Below are 23,345 nucleotides of genomic sequence, written 5' to 3'. Positions count from 1 at the left end.
TTCTTTGGACAAAACAGTACATTTAATTAATTTCTTAGGTATGGTCAAAAAATAATATGCACACAAAAGCATCTGCAACCACACATACAAGAAGTGAAGATATATAAAAAATCCAAAAAACCTACAATCAAAATACTTCAAAACCAATTGTGTGCACTAAATAAATTAATTTAATATTTAATATATGAGTGGTGAAATGTGATGTTTCATGTTAGACAAAATTGCTTTATAACTTTTTTACTGCTAAATATATGTATGTAAAAGCATTGATGTATGAAGCATATTAACAAAAAAACCTTACTATGAACTTCTGTTCTCAATTCAGAGCTTTATAATGTCCCAAAGTACTTTTGGAGTTCAGACACTGCAGCAATATTGGAAAAACAACCTGCAGATAATGAGATCCTACAAATAGAAGCATGATCTATTTTCTGATTTTAATTCAGGATAAATGTTTTCCATGATAATGTAAGAACTTACATGCTTGTCTTCAAAATGGTACCATTCAATCTATTTTATCCACCTGCGAGCAGATGGAAACAGTTTCATATTCTTTCTGAGAGAGTCTATCAAACAGCACAACAGTCAAAGAGTCAAATTTGATATTTATATTCAATATATATTAAATCAATCTAGATCTGTTTCAGAGTGGGCAACTGCTGGAAAGGCAGTGGAAGACGACCAGCAGTATTCTGAAATGGGACTGTTGGGGTTTACATAATCTGTTGCAGATTAGCAAATTATTTCTTGACTGCAACCTAAAAATAGTTTGTCGTAATTCACACTAGATATACAGTACTGTACAAAAGTCTTTAAGCGCACATATATAGCTAGAGTGCCTAGGACCTTTGCATAATACTGTAGTAATTTTAAGTATTTCACTTTATTGCTGCTGCAAAATAAAACAAATTTCATGGTATATGTGAGTGATGATCAACCTGATTCTATTGTAGACTGAGATTGGGAAAGGGGCAGGGAGAGGGGAATCATGGCTGGGAAAAGGGGAAGGGAGAGAAGAGGGAGTGAGAAGCACCAAGGAGACATTCTGTAATGATCAATAAACCAATTGTTTGAAATCAAATCACCTTGCCTGGGTCTCAGGGCTGGGTGTGCCTGCAAACACACCAACTCCACCCTCCCACTGGCACTCCTCTGGTACCTGTCCCACACTCCTCCCTTCTCACATTTCCCAACATCCTTTGCTCCCATCGGATTTACAAACTTGCTCTCCACTCACTCCACGTTACTGTACAAAAGATGTCCCAGACACCTTAGTTATATATACGTGCCTAAGACTTTTACACTGAACTGTAAATTAACTGCACAAAGCATTTTTAACCTTACTCTGGTGGTACAGCTCCAAAAGGTTACCAGGTCATGCAATAAATCAAAATATGGTCTACTTGAGCTAAATTACATACTGAGGTCATTTTCACTGATATAACCTACCATTATGCAGTTTGATGCAGGAAATGTATAGTATTGGAACAAACTACCAGAATAAAAGTGAAGAATGCAGATACAATTACAATGCTTAAAATTACTTGGATAGGTAATGGACAAGAATAGTAGAGAGATACAGGCCTAATGCGGGCAAGTAGGATTAGCTGTAACAGACATCACGGTGGCATGAACGAGGTAGGCCATTCCTTTGCTCTATGATTCCATGATTCCTTGTGAAGCAGAGTCCTATGATCTACATATCTTAACATACAAATGATTTCCCCCAATTACAACAACCTACAACAGAACTATGAAAATTTCAGAATAGAATTTCCACAGTAGTAGACCTAAATTCCAATTCTTGCCCTCACAGTGCCCCTGCCTGTCTTCGGCCTTGTCAGAAGCTGCTGACCTACTTCTGGGTCATGCACTCCTTGCCTAGCAAGTGTATATGTTACAGGAGCCACTGAAGGGAGGAAAACGTTTAACTTTTTAAAAAAAAAGTAGTTGTTTTTCTGATATTGTTCAATAATAGGATCAATGACTTAAACATATTTCTAAGCAAAGTTTATCCCACGGATTTAAACACATTGAAACCTACATCAACCCAACCACCCTGCTGCTAGTTAATGCATTAGTACTGAGCACATCTGGAAAGGCAGTGTAGACTGCGGCAACCAGACTCCCAAAAGCTTGTTCCCATGACATGCTTTCTTAAGCATGCATGCTCAGCTCAGTTCAAAACAGCGACAGCCCTGCCAGTCTATCTACACTAAAAGAAACATTTCAAAACAAATACTGTTCTGCAGCATTTATGACTTTGCTCCCTAATATCTAAATGTTCCTCTCCTTACTTGCAAATGACCAGCCCACCTGTGTTATTATCTCCTATTGATAAGCATTGTTTCAGAAAGCACAATAAACTTGAGACAAATCACGATGCAAGATGTTTTTTTTTACTGTGATAGGATTAGCTAAAATTTCAATTCTTATTTATAACCTCCAGTAGAAAATTGACTACATACACTGACTGAGTCAACCGGGACTGCATAACATCAACTTGATTATATCAAATTAACTCAAACATAATTGCACTGCTTGACTAGCCATGGAACTTGTCAGCTATAAACCTGTCAGAAATCCATCAACTTTGCAGTTAAATAGAAGCACAAAGCTTGGGTTCCAGAACTTGACATTTTTGGATCTCCGCCTGGTTAAGATGCTTTAAAATGAGCTTTTTTTTGCCATTGCTATTCTCCACTTATGTTTTCTAAGGCATGCTGACTACATGAGGAAACAAGGTAAATATTGTTAATCTGATCAACAAAATTGCTGAATGTGCAATGAAGCTTCATTAGGAGGCATTGAGATTGAGTTTAATAGTTTATAACAGAGATAGAAAAGCAGGAGAGTATCTTGATGAAGATTAGCAAAGCATTATACTTTTGGAGAAATAAAACTAAGACATGAGGATCAGTTAATAAATCAATTATAAGAGAATTTATCTACCCATAATTTTCTACAGGCTAATGTTAAGACATTCCATATACCAGAGTAATTTATAGTTGCCAGGTTGCTGCACAGAAATAGACAATATTTTAACACAGTTAACTTTAATGTGCTCTGAGGAAATTATTCAAACCTAAGAGTGAAAACAGACTTGGCATGCAACATGTCAAATCACTGTGGAACATCAATAATCAACATAAAAAGAGTACTGTGCTGTATTGCTAAATCGGTGTGGTACATCAGACAGTGCAGTAAATTCTTCAGCCTTAAATTTTGCAGTTTACCTCTCTCAGTCACATAGGAAAAACCACAACAAAATTCTGTTCTTTATAAGCTAAAGATCAAGATAAATCTAGTGCAAGAGCTTGACCCACTATTTAAAAAACCTATTGTGTAAACAAGATTAGATGTATGATACCAAGTGTGAGAGTACAAGTTATTCCTCAAAAGGGCTGGAGGATTTGGTTTTAAATGCTTCCCGTCAAACTCAGTTGTGACTGCATACATCACAAGGCATTATGTATAAATATCGCATAGCCGATTTCCATAACTGGGTGCCCTGGTGAGACATGGCATTTTCATCCCTGTCAGTTGCCCATCTGCCAAGTGTAAGGCTGTTTGGGAAGCTCTGAACACACTCCCCAATTTTACTGCCATGTATTAAACCAGATGGGTCAATGGAGCAAGATTTCCTGATGAGCATCCATTTGTGAGCACAGTTCAGGGCCAAGGTGCAAGATTAGGAAGTTTGCCCGTAAATTGCAATACTGAGAGGAAAAATACTATCACTTTGCCTGTGATATAATCATCAATGGAAAATACATTTAATTTTACCACTGTGGCTGACAAAAGAAAACCAGCTTCCATTTTTACAATGTAGTTTCTTGAGAGTTTATAAATACTATAAAATATAAATCCCGAGTAGCCTCTAGATATTAGAAAGAAACAGCCAAATACTTCCAAAGATGTGTATTTTAATGATTATCTTTATAAGAAGACAATGCAATGAAGTGGAAAAGCTTTGGAACATATTTTAATCAGTGGAAACTAGCATATTCTGGGCATTACTAGAGCAGAGGAGTGTAGAGAGAGGAGAACAGGCAAGGTAACAGCGCAATGGAGACTTCAAAGAGTTTAAAGTTAAAATGCAAGAAGACATCAGAGAGTTGGGTGAAATGAGACCGTGGAGAAACACAGTACAAGGGTTTGAGATTTTTTAAACAGTGGGCCATGCCTCTGTGGATCCATGAGTGTGGTTGATCATGAAGCACTAGGAGGAAGCAAGTAAAAGCAGAACTCTTACAGGTCTGGCAGCATCTGTGGATAGAAAAACAGAGTTAGCATTTGAAGTTGAAGACTCCTTAAAGAAAGAAGCAAAAGTTGCAATAGAGTGTAGGAGATCTGTTTCTATAATTTGAAAAATCGATGAATTAGTGGCAAAAGTTGTGATATAATCAAAATGGTAGATTCAGAATGAAGTTATATTGTTCAGAAGCTCAGCTCCAAGTTAACAAAGACTATAAGACTGTTAGCAGCCCAAGGTAACAAAGATGGGAACCAAGAATAATAACTTCATTTTTCCCAGTGAAAACTGAACAACAAGCAGTTCGACAATATGGAGAAATTCCAAGAGTCGGAGAAGAAATGGAGAAGTAGACCTGAATATTGCCACCATGAATTAAAAGATAGCTGCTTCTCTCCTTCTTACATTTAGGTGGTGACAGTAAAGGCTAAGAAGAGAGGATTATGGATTTGTTCCTTTGGAGATTCCAGAGACGATAATGCAAGAATGTGAAATAAAGCCATGTCTAACAGTGTTAGGCAAATCTATGTCTTTAAATTAGTTGCAAGAATCCCCCAACCACAATCCATTACCCCAACTTCTCCAAATGCTACTAATGAGATATTCTATAGAAATAAAGGAGATTGCAGAAACCAGAATTTTGAGCAACTGGATGAACTCAGCAGTCAGGCAACAACTATGGAGGGCAGAGGACAGTTGCCAGTTTGGGGTTGAGCCCAGGTAAAGGTTCTTGACCCAAAACATCCACTTTTGTGTCCAGAAAATGTCCACTTTTCTCTGCAGATGATCATTGACCCGTTGAATTCCTGCAGTACTTTGTGTGCCGCTGCAAGACAGATGTTATGCAGACTTAAAGAATTAAGACAATTGAATGAGAGAGCAATAAATTTTTTTACTGAATATTTTGAGGTTATTAGAGGGTAATAGCTAAATAGGGCTTAATATTAAAAATAAAAGTTAACATCAGTGATGTTGACTGAGACACAACACAAAATAATTAAATTCATACATGCAGAAATTAAAATCCAGACAGTGCACTTAATGTATTATATTGTATCTATGTGTAGTACTTCACCTTTGAAATTCTTCCTATTGACTATGTACTTCATTTAACATTACCACCAAGAGATGAAATTAAAACAGATGTTACTGGAGAAGAGGCTAGAGTCCTGATCTCGTAAGTAAGTATAAAATCTGTAAATTAATGCAACAGTAAAATAATGTTTGATGCAGCGTAATGGAAATAATAAACGATACTCAGATAAATTGCTATTATGCAGCTAAGATTACTGTTAACTGGTATATTCTGGAAGGAAGTTGGAATCACAATAGATTTGTCACTTACCATGTCCATTAGATTATTGCACATTAACAACTGAATATTGGAAGTAGAACATTGAATATTATTACTACAGTAAAGATAGAAGATGCCATGTCTAAACTATATAGCTCACTAGTCACTCAATACTACATCCTGAGATGGAATGAACATATTCAAGATATAGATGAAGTTCAAGAGTTATGAGGAAAGAATGGAAAGTGTATGATCACTCAGCTGTGAAGGTGATGAAAAAGATGTACCAAAGTATACAGGATAGATCTGGAATCCTGGTCAAGATGTTGTAATTAATTGCTCAAGGCAAAGCACAGCAAAAAACCTGATGCCAGGGATGGGGAAAGCTTAGAGTAGGAGGCTAGAAAGACCTGCTGTTTTCTCTGCATACATGAGCTAGGATAGTATAATCAATGTTGCTTATCTGTATTTGTCTTGTTATCTTCTGGAAAAAAACAAATGGGAAAATGGGACATATGTGAAACAGATTACCTGCTACTACTACATGGAAATATTATTGCCTAGAAATTGAGTTTCACCTACTTTTGATGCTGTAAATCATCACTGGATGAACACTAACATCAGGTTGGGTCCCCTGCAAAATAAAATAGTGAAATTGGCCAAAAGCATGTGGGGAAGAGAATTACCCAGAACCAGCATTAAAATGGGAACTGTATAATTCTCTGCATTATCAGTCGTACACAGCTTTCAAGTATTTGCTACACTCCAATCAAAGTGCGTCAGACTTCAAAGGCACAGTCCCTATGGTCAGCTTAAGTCCAGCGTGGCACATTCCCTGTGGCAGGCAGATAACATCAATATACGCAGAGAGAGAAGCTGTAGGAAATGTAAGGTATGGGGGTGGGAGAGAGGGAGAGAAAACCCTAAATTTAGTGAAAGAGAGCTAGTTATTCTCATTGGTGAAGTAAATGTCAGGAATGTGGTCCTGCATGCCGGGGTTGTTGGTGAGACGGCAGGAAACTGCTAGGGTTTGCATAAGAAGAGCCTAGCAGGATGGGCTGCAGTAGCCTTCTCCAGTTGTGGGAATCCCTCAGTGAAACAATAAACCACATCCTCATAAAATACAATCTGGTCATTTCCAGACTATCAGAAACAGATGTAAGAATCCTTTTTAGCAAATGGATCAGGTTCAGTTATTGATGTATAATAATCAGCACAGTCACATTCTCACAGTAACATCTGAATGAGATCTGAGTGTTATAGGGTTTCCCCAACTAATTAATGGCATTCTATGCTACTGTTAATCATTGCAGCTCCAGCTCTTTCTTGATCTAGATGGGCTGCCTGAGAAGAAGAATCATTGACTATGGACAGGGCTACCTGGCATGCTTTTGAGACTCAAAATTGCTGAGTTCATTTTTAAAATTACCAGCCTAAGACAAAAGGGCACTAGCTACCCCATTATCTCAGCTGTGACATGGGGCTGCAGATCTGAATGCTGCAGATAAAGTACGCACATCTGCTTGATTTGTATGGCAAGGCAGCACCATTCCGAAGAAAGCACTGGATTTTCAGTAGGCCATTGACAATGTCCACAAATATCTATTGCTACTCTGTGACTCTCTCTGTATCAGTGCTCAGCTGCTGTGGTTGGATTGGGTATTCAAGTGAAAAGCCATTCAAGAGGAGAAATGCCTTATTCCCAAGATCCATTATGCAGGGAAGAGGCAGATGTTGGAACTGCTTGGAAGTACTATCTCTTTTAATGATGGTATGATAGCTCCATTTGTGAGACCATTCTTCAGGTGATCCACATCTGCCAAGAACAGCAGGGTAAACTGCCTCAACAACTATCACCCAATTACATCTACTGCTTTGAGAGGTGAATCATGGGCAGAATCAACTTCTAAGCAAGGACCTGGGCCTCTGTACCTCCCTCTACAATTAGATCATTGCCTTCCTCACCAGGAGACCACAGTCAGTGCAGACTGGAAATAACATCTCCTCCTAGTTAACAATCAACACTGGCATCCCTTAAGGATGCATGCTTACCACCGCTCTGCTTTCTCTAAATCCATGATGACGTGGCTAAGCACAGCTCAAATACCATTGATAAATTTGCCAATGACTTAACTATTGACTTCAGAATTTCATATGATGAGGAGGCATACAAGAGTGTGATAGATCAGCTTGTTGAGTGGTATTGCAACAATAACCTTACACTCAATGTCAGTAAGACCAAGGAATTGTTTATGGATCCCAGGGAGGGAAGTCAGGGGAACACAGATCAGTCCTCTTCATGGGATCAGCAGTGGAAAGGGTAAGCAGTTTCACGGTCTCAACATTTCTGAAGATGTAACCTGGGCTCAACATACTGATGCGACTACAAAGAAGGCATAGCAGCAGCTATATTTCATTAAGAGTTTGAGGGGACTTGATATGTCACCAAGGAGTCTCGCAAATATCCAACAATGAACCACAGAGAGTATTCTAACTGGTCGCATCACCACCTAGTATGGAGGGGCCACTGCACTAAATCAGAAAAGGCTGCAGAAATTTGCAGACTCAGGCAGCTCCATCATGGGCATGAGCCTCACCACCATTGAGGACATCTTCAAAAGGTGATGCCTCAAAAAGACTGCATCCATCATTAAGGATCCCAGCACCCAGGGCATGCCCTCATCTCATTAATACCATTAAGAAGGAGGTGTTTTAAGAACAGCTTCTTCCCCTTGACCATCAGATTTCTGAATGGACAATGAACCCATGTAAACTAGCTCACTATTTTCTTTCTTCCTTTGCTTTCATTTTAGAATCCTTATTTAATAGTTTTAGTCATATGTTTTCTTATTATAATGTACAGTTTGCTTTTAATTTATGTATTGTATTGCACAGTACTGCTGCCACAAAACAAGAAGTTTAATCACTGGTTTAATATGCCAGTGATATTAACCAGATTCTGATTCAGCTGTACAAAAACAATGAAAATCAGCAATGCTGACCAATCCCAAACTTTAATTTCAGTGAGAATCACATGGCATCTGAAGTACAGTGCTTCAGTGATCTCTAATGCAGAAGCAAACGGAAAACAGGGAGAAATGTCAAAGATCTGTGGCAGCACAATCTGTGGCATCCCGTGACCAGGAGATGATTCTTGGAGAGGCAATCAGGCATAAAAGAGTGGCTCCAGGTCTTCTCACATACCTCAATAATGAGAGCTTTGGAAAACCTAAATGTGCAAATAATCATTGCTCAAACAAGTACTGGCAGTATGCATGTCTCGGAAAACTCTCTGAGATTAGTCTCTTCATTGATTGGAATGTCTTTTCCTCCTCCCCCAAAGCATCTGAACCCAGATATAGCCTTACCGAAATCTACAATAATGGAGCGTTGGGAATTTAACACACTACTGATGTACCTATGGATCTCAACAGTCAAATGCTGGGTAAAGTACTCTCATTCCATTTTACTATAACTGTTAGGAACTTGGAAAGTATTTGAGAAGCCTGAGGGAGAGGGAAAGGGAGAGAGAATGAACATACAAACCTTTTTTTTTCTGCCAGATCCTCAGTGACCGCTTTTTTTTTTCAAGTGGTTCTCTTGAAGGAAAGATTCTGTTAGTGGTCCCCCACGTCCTTCTCACAGCGCAGAGTTGTGAGCTCAACACTCAACCCAGCACAGATGGATTCGAACTCAGGAACCTTCGCTCCGGAGTCTCCGGTGCTGATGTCACTGCACCACTAGCCGGTAATACAACCCTTAGATCCCTTTTTGTGAGCAACCATTTTAAACAATCAAAGGCCACACCAAAGGGTGGACAACAACCAAAGTGCAAAAAATATGTATATACAAAAAAGAGAAAAGAGAAGTAATAATAAATAAACAAACAATGAACTATCAAGAACATAAGATGAAGAGTCATTTAAAGTGAGTCTAGCACAATGCAAACAGTTCGGTAATGGGGTGAGTGAAGTTACCCCCTCTGGTTCAAGGGCCTAATGGCTACAGGATCATAACTGTTCCTGAACCACCTGATGCAGGTCCTGAGGCGCCTGTACCTTCTACCAGATGGCAGCAGCCAGAAGAGAGGATGGCCTGGATGGTGGGGGTCCTTGCTGATGGATGCTGCTTTCCTGGAACAGCACTCTGTATAGATGTGCTCAACGATAGGGAGGGGTTTACCCATGATGGACTGGGCTGTATTTGTATGCTTTTCCGTACATGAACATTGATATTTCCATACTAGGTTGTGATAAAACCAATCAACATTCCCTCCACCACATATCTATGGAATTTTATCAAAGTTTTAGATATCATGCTGAAGCTTCGCACACTTTTATAGAAGTAGATGCGCTGCCATGCTTTCTTCATAATGGAACTTATGTGCAGGACCCAGGACAATTCCTCTGAAATAACAACATTGAGGAATTTAAAGTTGCTGAGCCTCCTCACCTCCAATCTCCCAATAAGAACTGGCTCTTGGACCTCTAGTTTCATCCTCCTTAAGTCAACGATCATCTCCTTGGTCTTGCTGACATCAAGTGAGAGGTTGTTTTTGTGGCACCACTCAGTGAAATTTTCTATCCCTCTCCTATATATTCTAATTCAGCTTATGACAGTGGTGTCATGGGCAAACTTAAATATGGCATTGGAACTGTGCCTAGCCTCACAGTCATAAATATAAAGTAAGAAGAGCAGGGGGCTAAGCACACAGCCTTGTGGTGCACATGTGCAGAGGAAGATTGTGGAGCAGAAGCTGTTGTCAATCTGACTTAACTAGAATCTAAAATGAGGAAATTGAGGATCCAGTTCCACAAGCAGGTACTGAGGACTTGAACCTTATTGATCAGTTTTGAAAGAATAATAGTTTTGAATGCTGAGCTGTAGTCCATGAAGAGTATCCTTATGTATACATCTTCGCTGTCTAGGATTGAGTGAAGAACCAATGAAATGGCAGCTGCTGTTGACTTTTTGTGACACTAGGAAAATTGGAGTGGATTCCAGACACTTTCTGGGCAGGAGTTGATATGCTTCACCTTTCAAATATGTCACCAACCTTTCAAAGCACTTCATCACAGTTGATGTAAGTGCTACTGCATGATAGTCATGGAGGCAGGTTACTACATTCTTCTTCGGCACCAGTATAACTGAAGCCTGCTTGAAACACATGGGTGTGTCAGACTGCTGAAGTGAGAGGTTAAAGATATCAGTGAACACTTCTGCCAGTTGAGCAGCACTGATCTTCAGTACTCAGCCAGGGCCAGATGCGTGGGTTCACTTTCCTGAAGGAAGCTCTCACCGGCCTCAGAAACTGAGACCGTGGAAGTTTACGAGGTGTCTCCATGTTTTGATGGTCAAAGTGAGCATAAAAAGTATTCAGCTCATCTGAGAGTGAAGCCTTGTTGTCACTTATGTTGCTCGGTTTCACTTTGCTGGAGCCGAAAGCATTTAAGCACTGCCACAGCTAATAGGAATCAAGTGATTCAAGTTTGGTTCGGAATTGCCACTTTGTACATGAGATGGCCTACTGGAGATCATAACTGTAACTCTAGTATTTAACCTGGTCATCAGACCTGAATGCTACTGATCAGGCCCTCAGCAGATTGCAGATCTCATCGTTCATCTAAGGCTTCTGGTTAAGGAAGATTCTGAATGATTAGTGGCACCACACTTGCCTGTGATTGTTTTTATAAAGTCCATGAGAATTGTGGTATATTCGTTCAGATCCCGTGATGAATCCTTGAACATGGTCTAGTCTACTGATTCGAAGCAATCCTGCATCCGCTCCTCAGCCTTCCGTGACCACCTCTTTGTTGTCTTTATTGTCTCTGGGGCCGTGCTCTTTCGCCTCTACCAATATGCAGGTAGGAGATGGACAGCTAAGTAATCAGATTTCCTGAAATGTTGTCCAGACATGGAGTGGTAGATATTCCTAACTGTTTTGTAGTAGTACAAACACTAACCACTTCAACAAAATGGTGAAGATGCAATTGCCGGCAAAGTACACCTGGGCTGACTGTTGCCAGTTGGTTTATGCTCGAAGGTGCATGTATCTGGGCATTAAGTCAGAAGATGATTGGACAGGGTGTGGTTATTCACATCTGAACATCGAAACATCAATGATCGATGTTTGAGGTATTTTTTTGAGGGTTACTCAGTACTCATTGTTTAGAGCAAAATACAAACCGGTCAGATGACTTAATATGCAACATCTACTGCAACACTAACATAGTCTATATCATCCCCAAACTAATGTTTCAAATACAGATTCATGTTTAAGTTCATTTTTTTTTAAAGTATGAGAGGGCCATGGAGTTGAACAGGAAGGCCCAATTCCTTTAATAGACCGATGCAAACACATGAGGCATCAATTTAAAATAATTACTAGAGTGATTAAAGGGGAGTTGAGGAAAACATTTTTCACCTGAAGCATGAATCTGTTCTGGAACTCAATGCCCGGAAAGGTGATGGAAACGAAAAACATAATGCATTTTAAAAAGTAGCTGGATGAGGGTTTAAAGCACCATAACTCTCAAAGCTGTAGACCAAAAGCCAAGTAGGAACAGCCCAAGTAGCTATTTTTATACCCAGCATGAATACAATGGGTTGAATTGTCTTCCTTGTCTTAAGTTTTAATAATGGTATACTTCTGAAAAGTACCTCACAAGTTTAGTTTACAAGCAGGAGCTTCAAAATTGCTAATTCAAATCATCTGTCCTGTATATTCTGTGAACATATCTATGCTAACAAATCAATTCCAATTCCACACACTCCAAATTTACCTTACACCTACAGTTCACTTGGATACAGAAGACCATCCCATGCAGACTCTGAGCAGCAGTGTTACAAAGGAGGTAAAGTACAAACTTAGTGGTAACATAAATATGTTCATCTTAAAACTATGCATGATATCAGGCTTTTAAAACTATAGATGATTTAAAACTATACACGACTTGATGCCATTGTTGCTATATTTTTTTCTGCAGGGTAGGGGGTGGGGGATTTTAGGGTCTGTGAGTTTTGTTTCTTTTCTTTCGCGCTGAGTGTGGGAGTTGATGTCTTTTCTTTAATCAACTCCATGGTCTTTCTGTACCTCATGGCTATCTGGAGAAGACAAATATCAGAGTTGTATTGTACATGCATACTTTGAAAATAAAATGAACCCTTTGAACCTTTGATATTACACTGCCAGGTGAGGTTCACAGTTGATAGCCACCGTACAGAGAGGAGATGAGAAATAAAGAGAATTGCTTCCATATTCCTAAAGTGTCTGCTGCATGACTGAATGTCAACACAATCAGTCTGAATAGTCTAGAGGTAACAGAAAATGAATTGAGCATTGTTAGGGTAGATACGAAAATTAATAATGTCACTTAGAAACAATTTGCTAAAATGTAATATGAACAATGAGCCAGGGATAATAAATGGAACAGAGGCTGTAGCCAAATTTTCACCCAACTGAAAACTTTCAAAACAGCAAGACAGAATGTTTAACAGAAATCAATGGTGAATAATTAAAGATGGACAAAGACGTTACATAAATGCCTGATTTCTGAACTGCATTTGAAAGAATGAAAGACTGCCTCATAGAATCTTTTGACTTATACTAATGTACAGCTTTCGTATGAATATGGCACTGAAAGTGAGAAACAGATGCTTTTGATTAAAATATTAGTCCTACCAAGGCACTCCAGTGTGGTCATTACCTACATACTTTTAATCAGTAAGCAGCATCTGTTTCCGATAGTAAATCATGAAAAACGGCATAACTCCATTAATGTTATTTATAGGAAGGCTGAGGCATATATAAATGCTATTAATTTTTTCTATGCTATTGCAGTGTCCTTCAAACAAATAGTTCATTTAAAAAAATCCGTATTTTTCCCATTTTCTTCCACATCTTTCAGTCAACCAAGCAGGAGGAGAATTTCAAAGAAAAATTGATCCATAAACATCATCTCTTTCATTGTAACAGCGCCCAGCTGAAGTAACAATCATACCGCACTACACTGAGCATAATCTTGGGATTTGGACTCATGGCTTTTTTGCTTGCAGCCAAGCTCATTTATCAGGGAGGAAGTAAATTTTATTTAAAAACTACTATATTTTGAACACCCATACAATAGCACCAGTTCTACATTATTCTAATACTCTGCCTTTGGAGAAAGACTCTCTACAAAATACAAATTTTGTACAGAAAGTTTCTCCAAGGGCAGAGTTTTAGAGTAATATAAACATAAATTATAACAAGATATAAATTACAAGTGGAGATAGAAAAGGAATGTAATAAGTACAATGTTATGACAAACATGGGAGATTTCGATATGCAGGTAAACTGGGAAATTCAGGTTGGTACTGGATTTCAATAGAGGGAAATCCTAGAATACCTATGAGATGGCTTTTTTGGAGCTGCTCATGGTTGAGCCCACTAGGGAAAAGGCAATTCTGGATTTGGTGTTACGTAATGAACCAGATTTGATTAGGGAGCTTAAGGTAAAGGAACTATCAGGAGACAGTGATCATATTATGATAGAATTCACCCTGCAGTTTGAGAGGGAGAAGATAAAGTGTGATATATCAATATTATAGTGGAATAGAGGGAATTACAGAGACATGAGAAAGAAGCTGGCCAAAGTTGATTAGAAGGGGACACCATCAGTGAGCAGTATTGTGAGCAGTTTTGGGCCCCTTATGTAAGAAAAGATGTGCCGTTATTGGAGGGGGTCTACAGGAGGTTCACAAGAATAATTCCTGGAATGAAATTGTTACCATATGAGGAACGTTTCATGGCTCTCCACCTGGACTCACTGGAATTTAGAGAATAAGGGAGGATCTTAAATTTCAAAGTTAAAAGTAAATTTATTGCTGAAGTATATATATTTCACCATATACAACCCTGAGATTCAATTTCTTGCAGGCATACTGAATAGATCCAATGTAATAGAATCATAGAAAGACCTCAACAACAGGGTGGACAACCAGTAGGCAAAAGGCAATAAACCGTGCAAATACAAAAAGTTAGAAAAAAGAAATATTAATAATAAAAATAATTTTACAGAACATGAGATGAAAAGCCCATAGGTTGCGGTAACAGTTCAGTAATCGGAAAATGAAGTTCAGTGAAGCTGGAAAATATACTCTCCACCATACATCTATAGAAGTTTCACCAAGTTTTAGATGTCATGCCGAATCTTCACAAACTTCATAGAAAGTAAAGGTGGTATCATGCATTCTTCATAATTTCCAAACTGACTGGGGTCTCCACATGAGGAAATCGAGGATCCAATTGCACAATGTGGTTTTGCGGCCAAGATCTTGAAGAATATTGATTAGTTCTCATTGAAACGTTTTGAATGTTGGAAAGCCTAGACATAGTGGTAGAGAGGTTTTTTTTTTCTTCTAATAGGTGAGTAACTGACCTGAAGGCACAGTCTTTGAATAGAGAAACATCCATTTGGAAAAGAGATACGGAGAAATTTATTCAGCCAGTGGGTAGTGAATCTGGAATTCAGTTCCACAGATGGCTGTCAAGGTCAAATCATTAACTATATTTAAAGTGGAGGTTGATAGGTTCTTGATTAGTCAGGACATCAACAGATACAGGGAGAAGGTAGGAGATGGAATCAAGAGGGATAATACATCAGTCATGACAGAATGGAGGAGCAGACTCGATGGGTGAAAAATCCTAATTATGCTCCTCTGCCTTATGGTTTGCATATATTGTGTGGAAGAAATACTAATTACAATGTTGACCCCATAGATATCCTATTGCTTCAAAGTTTTATTTCATACAACTAAGCAACACAAAGCCCAAATGACAGAGAAGTATATTTGTCCATGGAACCATAACTCTAGTAACTTGCTTTCTGGACATGAAATGTTCATATCACAAGAACATAAATTTTGAATTATTATCCGAAGCACTGGGGAAAAGTTGGAAGACCTCCGTCAGCAGAAAACTTCACTGGATTTGTTTTTCTTTCATTCTCGAGAAACGGAAATTGCTGATAATGCAAGTAATTTTGCTCATTCCTCATTCAGAAGTGGCAGGGAGGCTCTTTCTGGAACATCTGCAATTCCTGTAGTGTACAGAAACTCGCTCTACTGTTAGAGAGCTCCAGAAATGAATGACCCAGCAGCAAAGCAGCATCCTATATCCTGGATAAATGGGATGGTTTGTGACAAGGGCAGAACTTGCAGGTGATGGTAGTCTAATCACCTGCTGGCCTTGCCCACTAAGGTAGAAGGGAAATTGGGTTACAAATGACAAGTAGACTTTCACATGCTATTGAAAGGCAACCTGTACGTAGTACACACTGCATCATGGTGCACCAGTGTAGAACTGTTAATATCGATGGGTGGAATGATGAGCCATGTTGATTGGGTTCTGATATTGTTAAACTTCCTCACTTTGATGTATTCCTGACCTGTACTTTGTAGGGTCCTGGGAGTTAAAAGCCTATAAAGCCCCTGCTCTCACTGCAACATGAGTGATATAGATAACTTTCCAGTGATGTGACATTCACTGTATCAACAGAAGGGCACTGGATGATGAAAGCATCAACTGAATGACAAGGAAAAAGGGACAGACACTCTCTTGGAGATGATCAGTGCCTGATTAATTTGATGCTGTTATCACCTGCCATGTTGCAATGCAAATCTGAAAGTGGTGCAGATCTCTCTAAATGCAGGTGCTCACTATCACAGACTACTACATTACCTGAGGATTACAGTACTGCACAGTCACTAGCATCCTTTCCATTCCTGCCTTATGATATACCCAAGTAAGCTGGGCATAAGGCATTGCCAAGTGTAACTCTTGCAGCAATGGTCCAGTATTAAATCACTGACCTCTAACAGCTGTCTTCCTTCGTCTCAGGTACAATGCGAGTCAGTAGAAGCTGCTCCATTCTGATTCCTACTGATTTTAATTTTATGAAGGCCTCTTGCTGCCATACTCAGTCAAATGCTGCCTAATCTCATGGCAGCATTTCTCATCTAAAATCCAGAATTCAACTATATTAACTAACATTTGACAGTCTGCTAAATTTCTAGAATGCACTCTTGGCACAGAATCTGAAATGAGCATTGATGATCAAGTAGAGACACATGAGAATGCAGATGCCCCTTTCCTTCTCTTTATATTCACTATCTCCCTTCTCAACTCTCAGTCCTGATGCAAGGACCCAATCCAAGATGTCAACAATACCTTTCCGCACACTGATGCTGCTCAACCCATGGAGATCCTTCAGTAGATTCACGACCAAGTTACAGATGAGCAACTGTAACTTGACAGCACTGAGCAGGTAATAGGAGTAAGTCAACATCTCAGGTTGTGACATTCAAGTTGAGACTTGCATCTTTTACCTCCACAGATGCTGCTTGTCCTGTTAATTGCTTTCAGCATTGTCCTTTTTTTTTGCTTAAAAATGTACAGACTCTTTTAATCTTCCTAGTACTGTCAATCCTTCTCCAAACATCATCTCCTTGACATAATGTGAGTTCCTGAGATTCTGAAAGCAATGCCGTCTGGAGTTTAGCCATCTGGCAATAGATCCTGTAGGGTCACTTGTGCGGTAAGGTGAAGGAGGGGGTTTCAAAAAGTGATCTAACCAAGACCTCAGTGGTTGAGCTGGCAGAAGATACTGACACATCACAACAGCAGTGAAGGTGGAGGAAGGCTGCAGCAGTTAAGTGACCCCAGTCATCATGCAATCTACGCCACTGGGCTTTAACTCAGATCTGACTAGGACATTGTGGTAGATGCCCATGCATCAGCCTCTCCATGTTAAACAAAACCACGCACAGATGTTCTCCGTTAACTCACCAATAGGTTCTTATATTCATTGTTCTGACTCTCAAAACTGTTGTGAATACATCCCTTTGAATGCAATAGTAGTGTACACATCAAGATGTAGTGGGTCTTCGGTGTAAATAAGGAAGTTCATCTCTAAATGAGTCTGTGCAAGGGAACTCTCTCAGTAATACCATCAGGATCAGGACCATATCTGATACGTGGTTGAACAAAGACAAGATTATAAGTATTTCCCTCTTGCTATCGAGCACCTTTGTCTTCCAGGACTTAGTTGGCTCAGTTAAAGGCAATGCTGGCAAATCACACTTAGATTAACTATGGAGTCCCAATACCTGAGCATATTCCATCGCCTCACTGATCCCTGTTTTTACTCAGTGAGGGCGGATGGTTGTTGGTAATGTCTTAATTTTCTTTGCCCATGTTTGGTTTTATCTGATTTACTGAGACCTCATAGAGGCTGGAATAACAAAGTTAAGTTCCAAAGACCACATTGCAACACCCCCATTCCCCCCTCCTCAATCAGTCACACAAAAATCGGTAGCTATGTCTGTATGGCCAATGGAAATAGGCATACACACCTATAATAAAGGCTGTTGGCTGACTACATATAAACAGTAGTATGTCGTGCTATTGCTTAGCTTGCCAAACAATCTCTTCTGACTTTGCAACGTCTGTAGACCCGATGCCATATCAGGTGTCCATGTCCAGTTATCGGTCTAGTTTTATTACTACTTTTTGTCACATTTCCAAAGTGTGGGCCACTGGGCCATTTTAGTGAACAGCTAAAAGACAATGATAAGGCTGTGAATCTGGAATCACAAAACTAAACAGCAGAATAAAAGCAGATTTCCTTCCCAGAGGTCATTAGTGTACCCAAATGGATTTGAGGACAATTAGGACCTTCATTGTCACTGTTGCTGATATTTACTTAAAAAAAAATAAGGAACGTAATTAATCAATGTTATTGGGAGGCAAGATTACAGATTTTTCCAAATAGTGCACTACCATAGAATTAGGCTAATTTTAAAGCAAACTCAAGAAATTGAAAACTAATATGACTGTTGTTGAACAGACGATCCTGGCAGTATAAGAGCATCATTTGCTGAAAGCAGCTGTGCATGTAGAAGGTGGCATTTAGCATGCTGGTATTTATCAGTTAGGGCACTGAATTTAGCATTAGGGACACTGTTGTTGTCACATAAGTTGTTGGTGAGGTCACACTTGAAGTATTATGGGCTAAGGGGCCTATTTCCATACTGTATTGCTCTATGACTCTAAAAACAGATGTTACAATCAACAAACCTTTCTTCTATAGTACCATTCCTCTTTGTTATATTTCACTGGTACAATTAGTAGGAATGTTCAAAGCAAGAATTTAAGTCTGTTCTACCCTTCCGGACACAGGTGTTCATTAATCTATAATTACTTCATGTGGAGCTAACGAACAACTGTAATTATTACAGTTAATTCCTGTTTAGTGAATAAGCCACTTGTCATCACAAATTGTTGCAGCATGGTCCACCATGAAAATGTTGGCTGGAAGGCATCAAGGTTTACAAAGCACAACACACGTCCTTGTAATTTTACAATGAACACTTCCTCTCCTGGAAAAAAAGTAGAAAATGATTGTAATCTAATGCAAGTTTATCAGGCTTTGAAATGAGAAAACTCAAATTATAATGGATTATGAAAAGTTCTAACACCATAAAACTTAATCTGCCTTTTCAGAGATGATGCAGTGCCTGGTATGGACTACCAATATTTTCTTTTTTATTGCAACATTTTCCCAATATTTGCACTTTTTTTCCTTTTTTAATATGATTATTCCACCCAGAATTCATTATTACCCATGGACCTGCAAAATGATTCTTACATGACTCCATATCACAACGTGACAAATCCACTACAGTTCTGAAGAACGTCAGTCCAAATGTCAGTGTTATAGGCTAGAATTCAAGAGCTCTACACATGGAGACATTACACAACTGCTGCTGCAAGATTCTGAACTTCAAAAAAGATTCACCTAGTGAGACTGTGGAAGTTAATCAAATTCAGAAATTAATCTTTAAGAGCCAATTAGAAACGATTCAGAACTACTTAGTATCGGGGAAGACTTCCACACAGTGATACCTATTAGTTAGCAGTAACACTTGTATTTTAACACAATGAGCCGCATTTATTGATCAAATTATTCTAGCATATAGATCAATACAAAATAATACTTAAAAAGAGTGATTAACCTCCCCGGTTATCTCCAAGCTGTAAAGATTCCAAACTAATTTTAAAATATTTCCACTAGTACTTTGAGTATATGTGATCGAAGGAGAGTGGATTCAAATTCAAAAGTACTCTTGTTCAAAGGTTATTCTTTGGGTTAGTTCATAGATATCTCACTAACATGAGTGATTTACTTGAGGTGTGAAACGTCAAGTCCCAGGTTTGTTAAATGTTGGTATTGAAGAAGAAAGGAGCAATAAGTTAAATCAGGATGATGCAAAAGGCACTGCCAAGTTTGGCCTTTACAATAGGATACAAAATGAGTGCAACAATTTGCCCTGAGTTGTATGACAAATCTATGCTGTGTGATTTTGAGAAATTTGAAAGTATGAATTCAGACACTTTCGAATGTTGTGATATCAATGCAGACCTGGTGTAGGACAAAGTCTAAGTTAGACTGCTTTTAGACTTTAAAAGAACAGCAAACCTAAAATGAGCAATTACCATAGAAATACCGAAGAAAGAGACAAAGCACATCTGAAAGTATGATCTTTTAAGCACAGTCAGACAGAACCTAGTTTACTTTAGTAACATCTTTTCCAATGCAAGGAAAAATTATTTAAAAAGTCTAGCACATAAATTTTATAATGAATTTTTAGTTAGATTGCTCCTGAAAATGTTTTCTTTTTTTTTGCAGATCTTCATTCCATCAATATCCCCTATACATCACTAAATGTTTTCTAACATTTACCATCCACAAAATAAATAATGCAAATATCATGCAAATATCTGAGCTATTAAAGCGTTAAATATATGAGTAGAGACCCCCCCACACTAAAATAAAGCACGTCAGCAAAATCAAAACCAAATCAAATTTGGAGACTACCTTCAGAAAGAAAATATTTAATAATGCTTTTGTTCTTGAACTTATGAGTTCAATTTATGATTTATTTTGTGAAGGATTTTAGTTTTGTTTGACTTTTTCAGTATTACATTACGATCACAGTTAACTAGCAGACAATCTAAGACAGGCATACTTGACACCACATAAACTGGTGGATCTCACCAAGTGGTGTTCCTGCACTTTTAACCTCATCATACTTTCAAATTATAAAACATATTGTTATCAGTCAATTTTGAATTCCCTAGTTGACAGTCATGTCAAGTTTAAATAATGACAGGAATATTGAAAACTGACATATATTTAAATAAGTTTATTTTAAAACATTGCAACTTTGGTCAAAGTTTTCTTTATGAATGTTACTCAATAGCTTTCATTCTTGCTCCCACCCCCCCCCACCCCGTTTCCTATCATACATCGTTGAACTTATTATATCACATCTGTCAACCCACATCTCTTCACCCCTTCCTGCATTGCCAGGTAATCAATTTGTCGTCACTCTTGGTAACCCCAGTAAAGTCATCAGTGAAATGAGTTACAGCTGTGAAACCATCAGGAAGAAGAACAGCCAAGAATATGCTGCTGATAGCACATCGAGGTCTCAAAGATGAAATATTAATGCACGATTTGTTTATCTGCAAGCTCACATCTTCCAGCACTGAGCTGTTAATTTTCTATCTGTGCAGACAACAGATCACTCAGTCATGAACTCTTCACAGCCATTACACAGAGACATTTTGATTAAGTATGCCTAATGTAGTGTATAGGAAAGAATGAAAACACTCAGCCTGCCAACTTTTGATTGACCATTAAGCCACTGATGAATGTGCCTGTCAAGGGAGAGACAATTACCTCAACAATGAAGAAAGTCTTCTGGAGGGTTATTTCTATAGCTGTGACACATTTACCAGATTACAGCCATGCAAGTTGAAAGCGTGTAAACTAATAGCTAAGATTTCTTCATAATGTATTCATCTTACTCTCCTTAAAGGAAAGGAAATGAAGAAAAACACTCACATTAAAAAAACTAAACAAAATTATTGTGCATGTCTGGGCAAGGAAATGACAGGGGCAGGCGTTACGTCACTAGCACATGCGTTGCCATAGTGAGTGATTTATTGATATTTATCGAGAATGAATAGATCAAAGCCTGCCAGATGACAGGTGATCAATCACCCGTCAAATCAAAGATGGCAATCGACTCTAAGACCAGTTAAGTGGGTGGATCCGGCAGATGAAAAATGGACTTTTATTTCAGTGCCCCAGACCAAATATCACAACTCTCAGGAGGGGGAAAGAGGGTTTAAACAGGCAATTTATTTCACAGATTAGATTCCTATTTGCCTAAACTGTGGGTCTTTGGAGCGCTCGGAGAGCTCTGCTACAATGGACGCAGGCACAAAGTTAGAGCAGCTCGCGTCGCTTTCAGCCTTCCCCTTCCACAGATTTGCAAAGTGCATGCATGCTCTTAAACAACAATTTTAACGTTTTAAAAAAATTCTCCCTGTTACTTTGCTGGCCTCACAAACCTTAAACCGAGTTTAGTTTGCCGATTTTAGCCGCGGCAGTTCAAATCCGCTGCACTACAAAACACTGTATCAGATTACAGCAAAATATTGCAACACATCCATTTTTTTTACACAGACGAAATTCTGCTTGACTGACAGGGGGGTAACAAAATAAAGCGGGTTACACCGCGCTGGACCAGCGGAAGAGCTCTCTTTGCCTAAACTACAGTTAGATCACTCCCCAGCCCATTAAAAGAACGCACAAGCATATAACAAAAACTTCAAACAAAAAAAAGTCTTTGAAGACACGCACAAGATCCGTGAAACAAAACATATTTTGCTAGGTCATTTCCATTTATATAAGACTGATGAATAATAATTAGTGAATGTCTAGGCAGAGGTAGGATATAGAAGTTGCTTGTTTACCTGCTGCCCGCTTCGGTGCTTGCTGCTTCCTCCGCGGCATGCTGTGAGAGTTTCAAGTTGACTTTTCTTCAGGTGTGTGAGAGGTGCTGCGGGGAGGGGGTTGAGGGGGCGGGGGGTGGGTGCTGGCTGGAGGCTCGTCCCCGATCTCGGGGTGTGTGTTTATGTGTGTGCGCGCGTGAGAGTAACTTAATGCGTGTAGCTTCTTTTCTATACAATATAATGCATGTTATGTATGGAATATCTTTTTTTGTATGGATGTGTCTGTCGGGGGGAGTTGGTCGCTGAATCTGCACAGGGACGCCCGCCAACCCCCCCTCCCAAAGGCTGATGACCACAGGCTGCCGGCGCTGCCTCTCCCCCGTGCGCCCCTCTCTCGTCTCCCCGAGTGGGGTGCTGATCAGTGGCGGAGCGGAGCTGCTGCTGCTCTCCGTCGTTCGGTGGCTGGCAGCTTTTTTTTCCGGAGGGACTGGGGCTCAGTCACACTCGCACAGACACGGGTAAGCGATAGAAGCAAGCATCGATCTCCTCCTCCTCCTGCTCCTCCTGCTGGCAAAGTCAAATGCAATCTATAGCAGCCTCATCCTTGCATTTGACAGCATCTGGAGCGGTGAAAAATGAAAGCAGAACAGAAAGCTATCAATAACAAGGGCTAGGCATTTGTTAACGGCAATAAAACAATGTTATTACACCATGACAAAATTATTAATTCTATGCGGTCTAAGCATTAGCCGAACACCTATTATGCGCACACACGCATATAACCATGCAAAAAAAGCAAAATCATTTAAAAGTATTCTCCAAAAAAATTCTCTTTTAAACTTTTGCAACTCTTCTAATCTGAAGCAAAAAATAATTCTTGTAAAGATATTTTCAGGCAACTTTAAAAAAAATGAAAGCTTATTCGGGAAATATCCTGTTCACGCTGCTCG

General features: G+C 39.2%; 1 protein-coding gene across 6 annotated transcripts in view; it reads right to left on the bottom strand.

Moving 5' to 3' along the window:
• The window catches only part of LOC132399757 (teashirt homolog 2), a 531,261-nt gene extending 508,380 nt beyond the window's left edge, over positions 1-22,881 (bottom strand). For all 6 annotated transcript variants that reach the window (XM_059980472.1, XM_059980473.1, XM_059980467.1 and 3 more), the window contains exon 1: positions 22,417-22,881. Coding sequence is in view for 4 of the 6 variants with exons in the window: in XM_059980467.1 (XP_059836450.1) it covers positions 22,417-22,456 (40 nt within the window). In the remaining 2 variants the exon portion in view is untranslated. The remainder of the gene's footprint in view (positions 1-22,416) is intronic.
• Between the last annotated feature and the right edge of the window lie 464 nt (positions 22,882-23,345).

This window comes from Hypanus sabinus, chromosome 9 (genome assembly GCF_030144855.1).
Source record: "Hypanus sabinus isolate sHypSab1 chromosome 9, sHypSab1.hap1, whole genome shotgun sequence".
In the NCBI taxonomy this organism is placed as follows: domain Eukaryota; kingdom Metazoa; phylum Chordata; class Chondrichthyes; order Myliobatiformes; family Dasyatidae; genus Hypanus; species Hypanus sabinus.
Note: the sequence above shows the minus strand (reverse complement) of the source record. Positions and strands in the feature narration are given on the sequence as shown.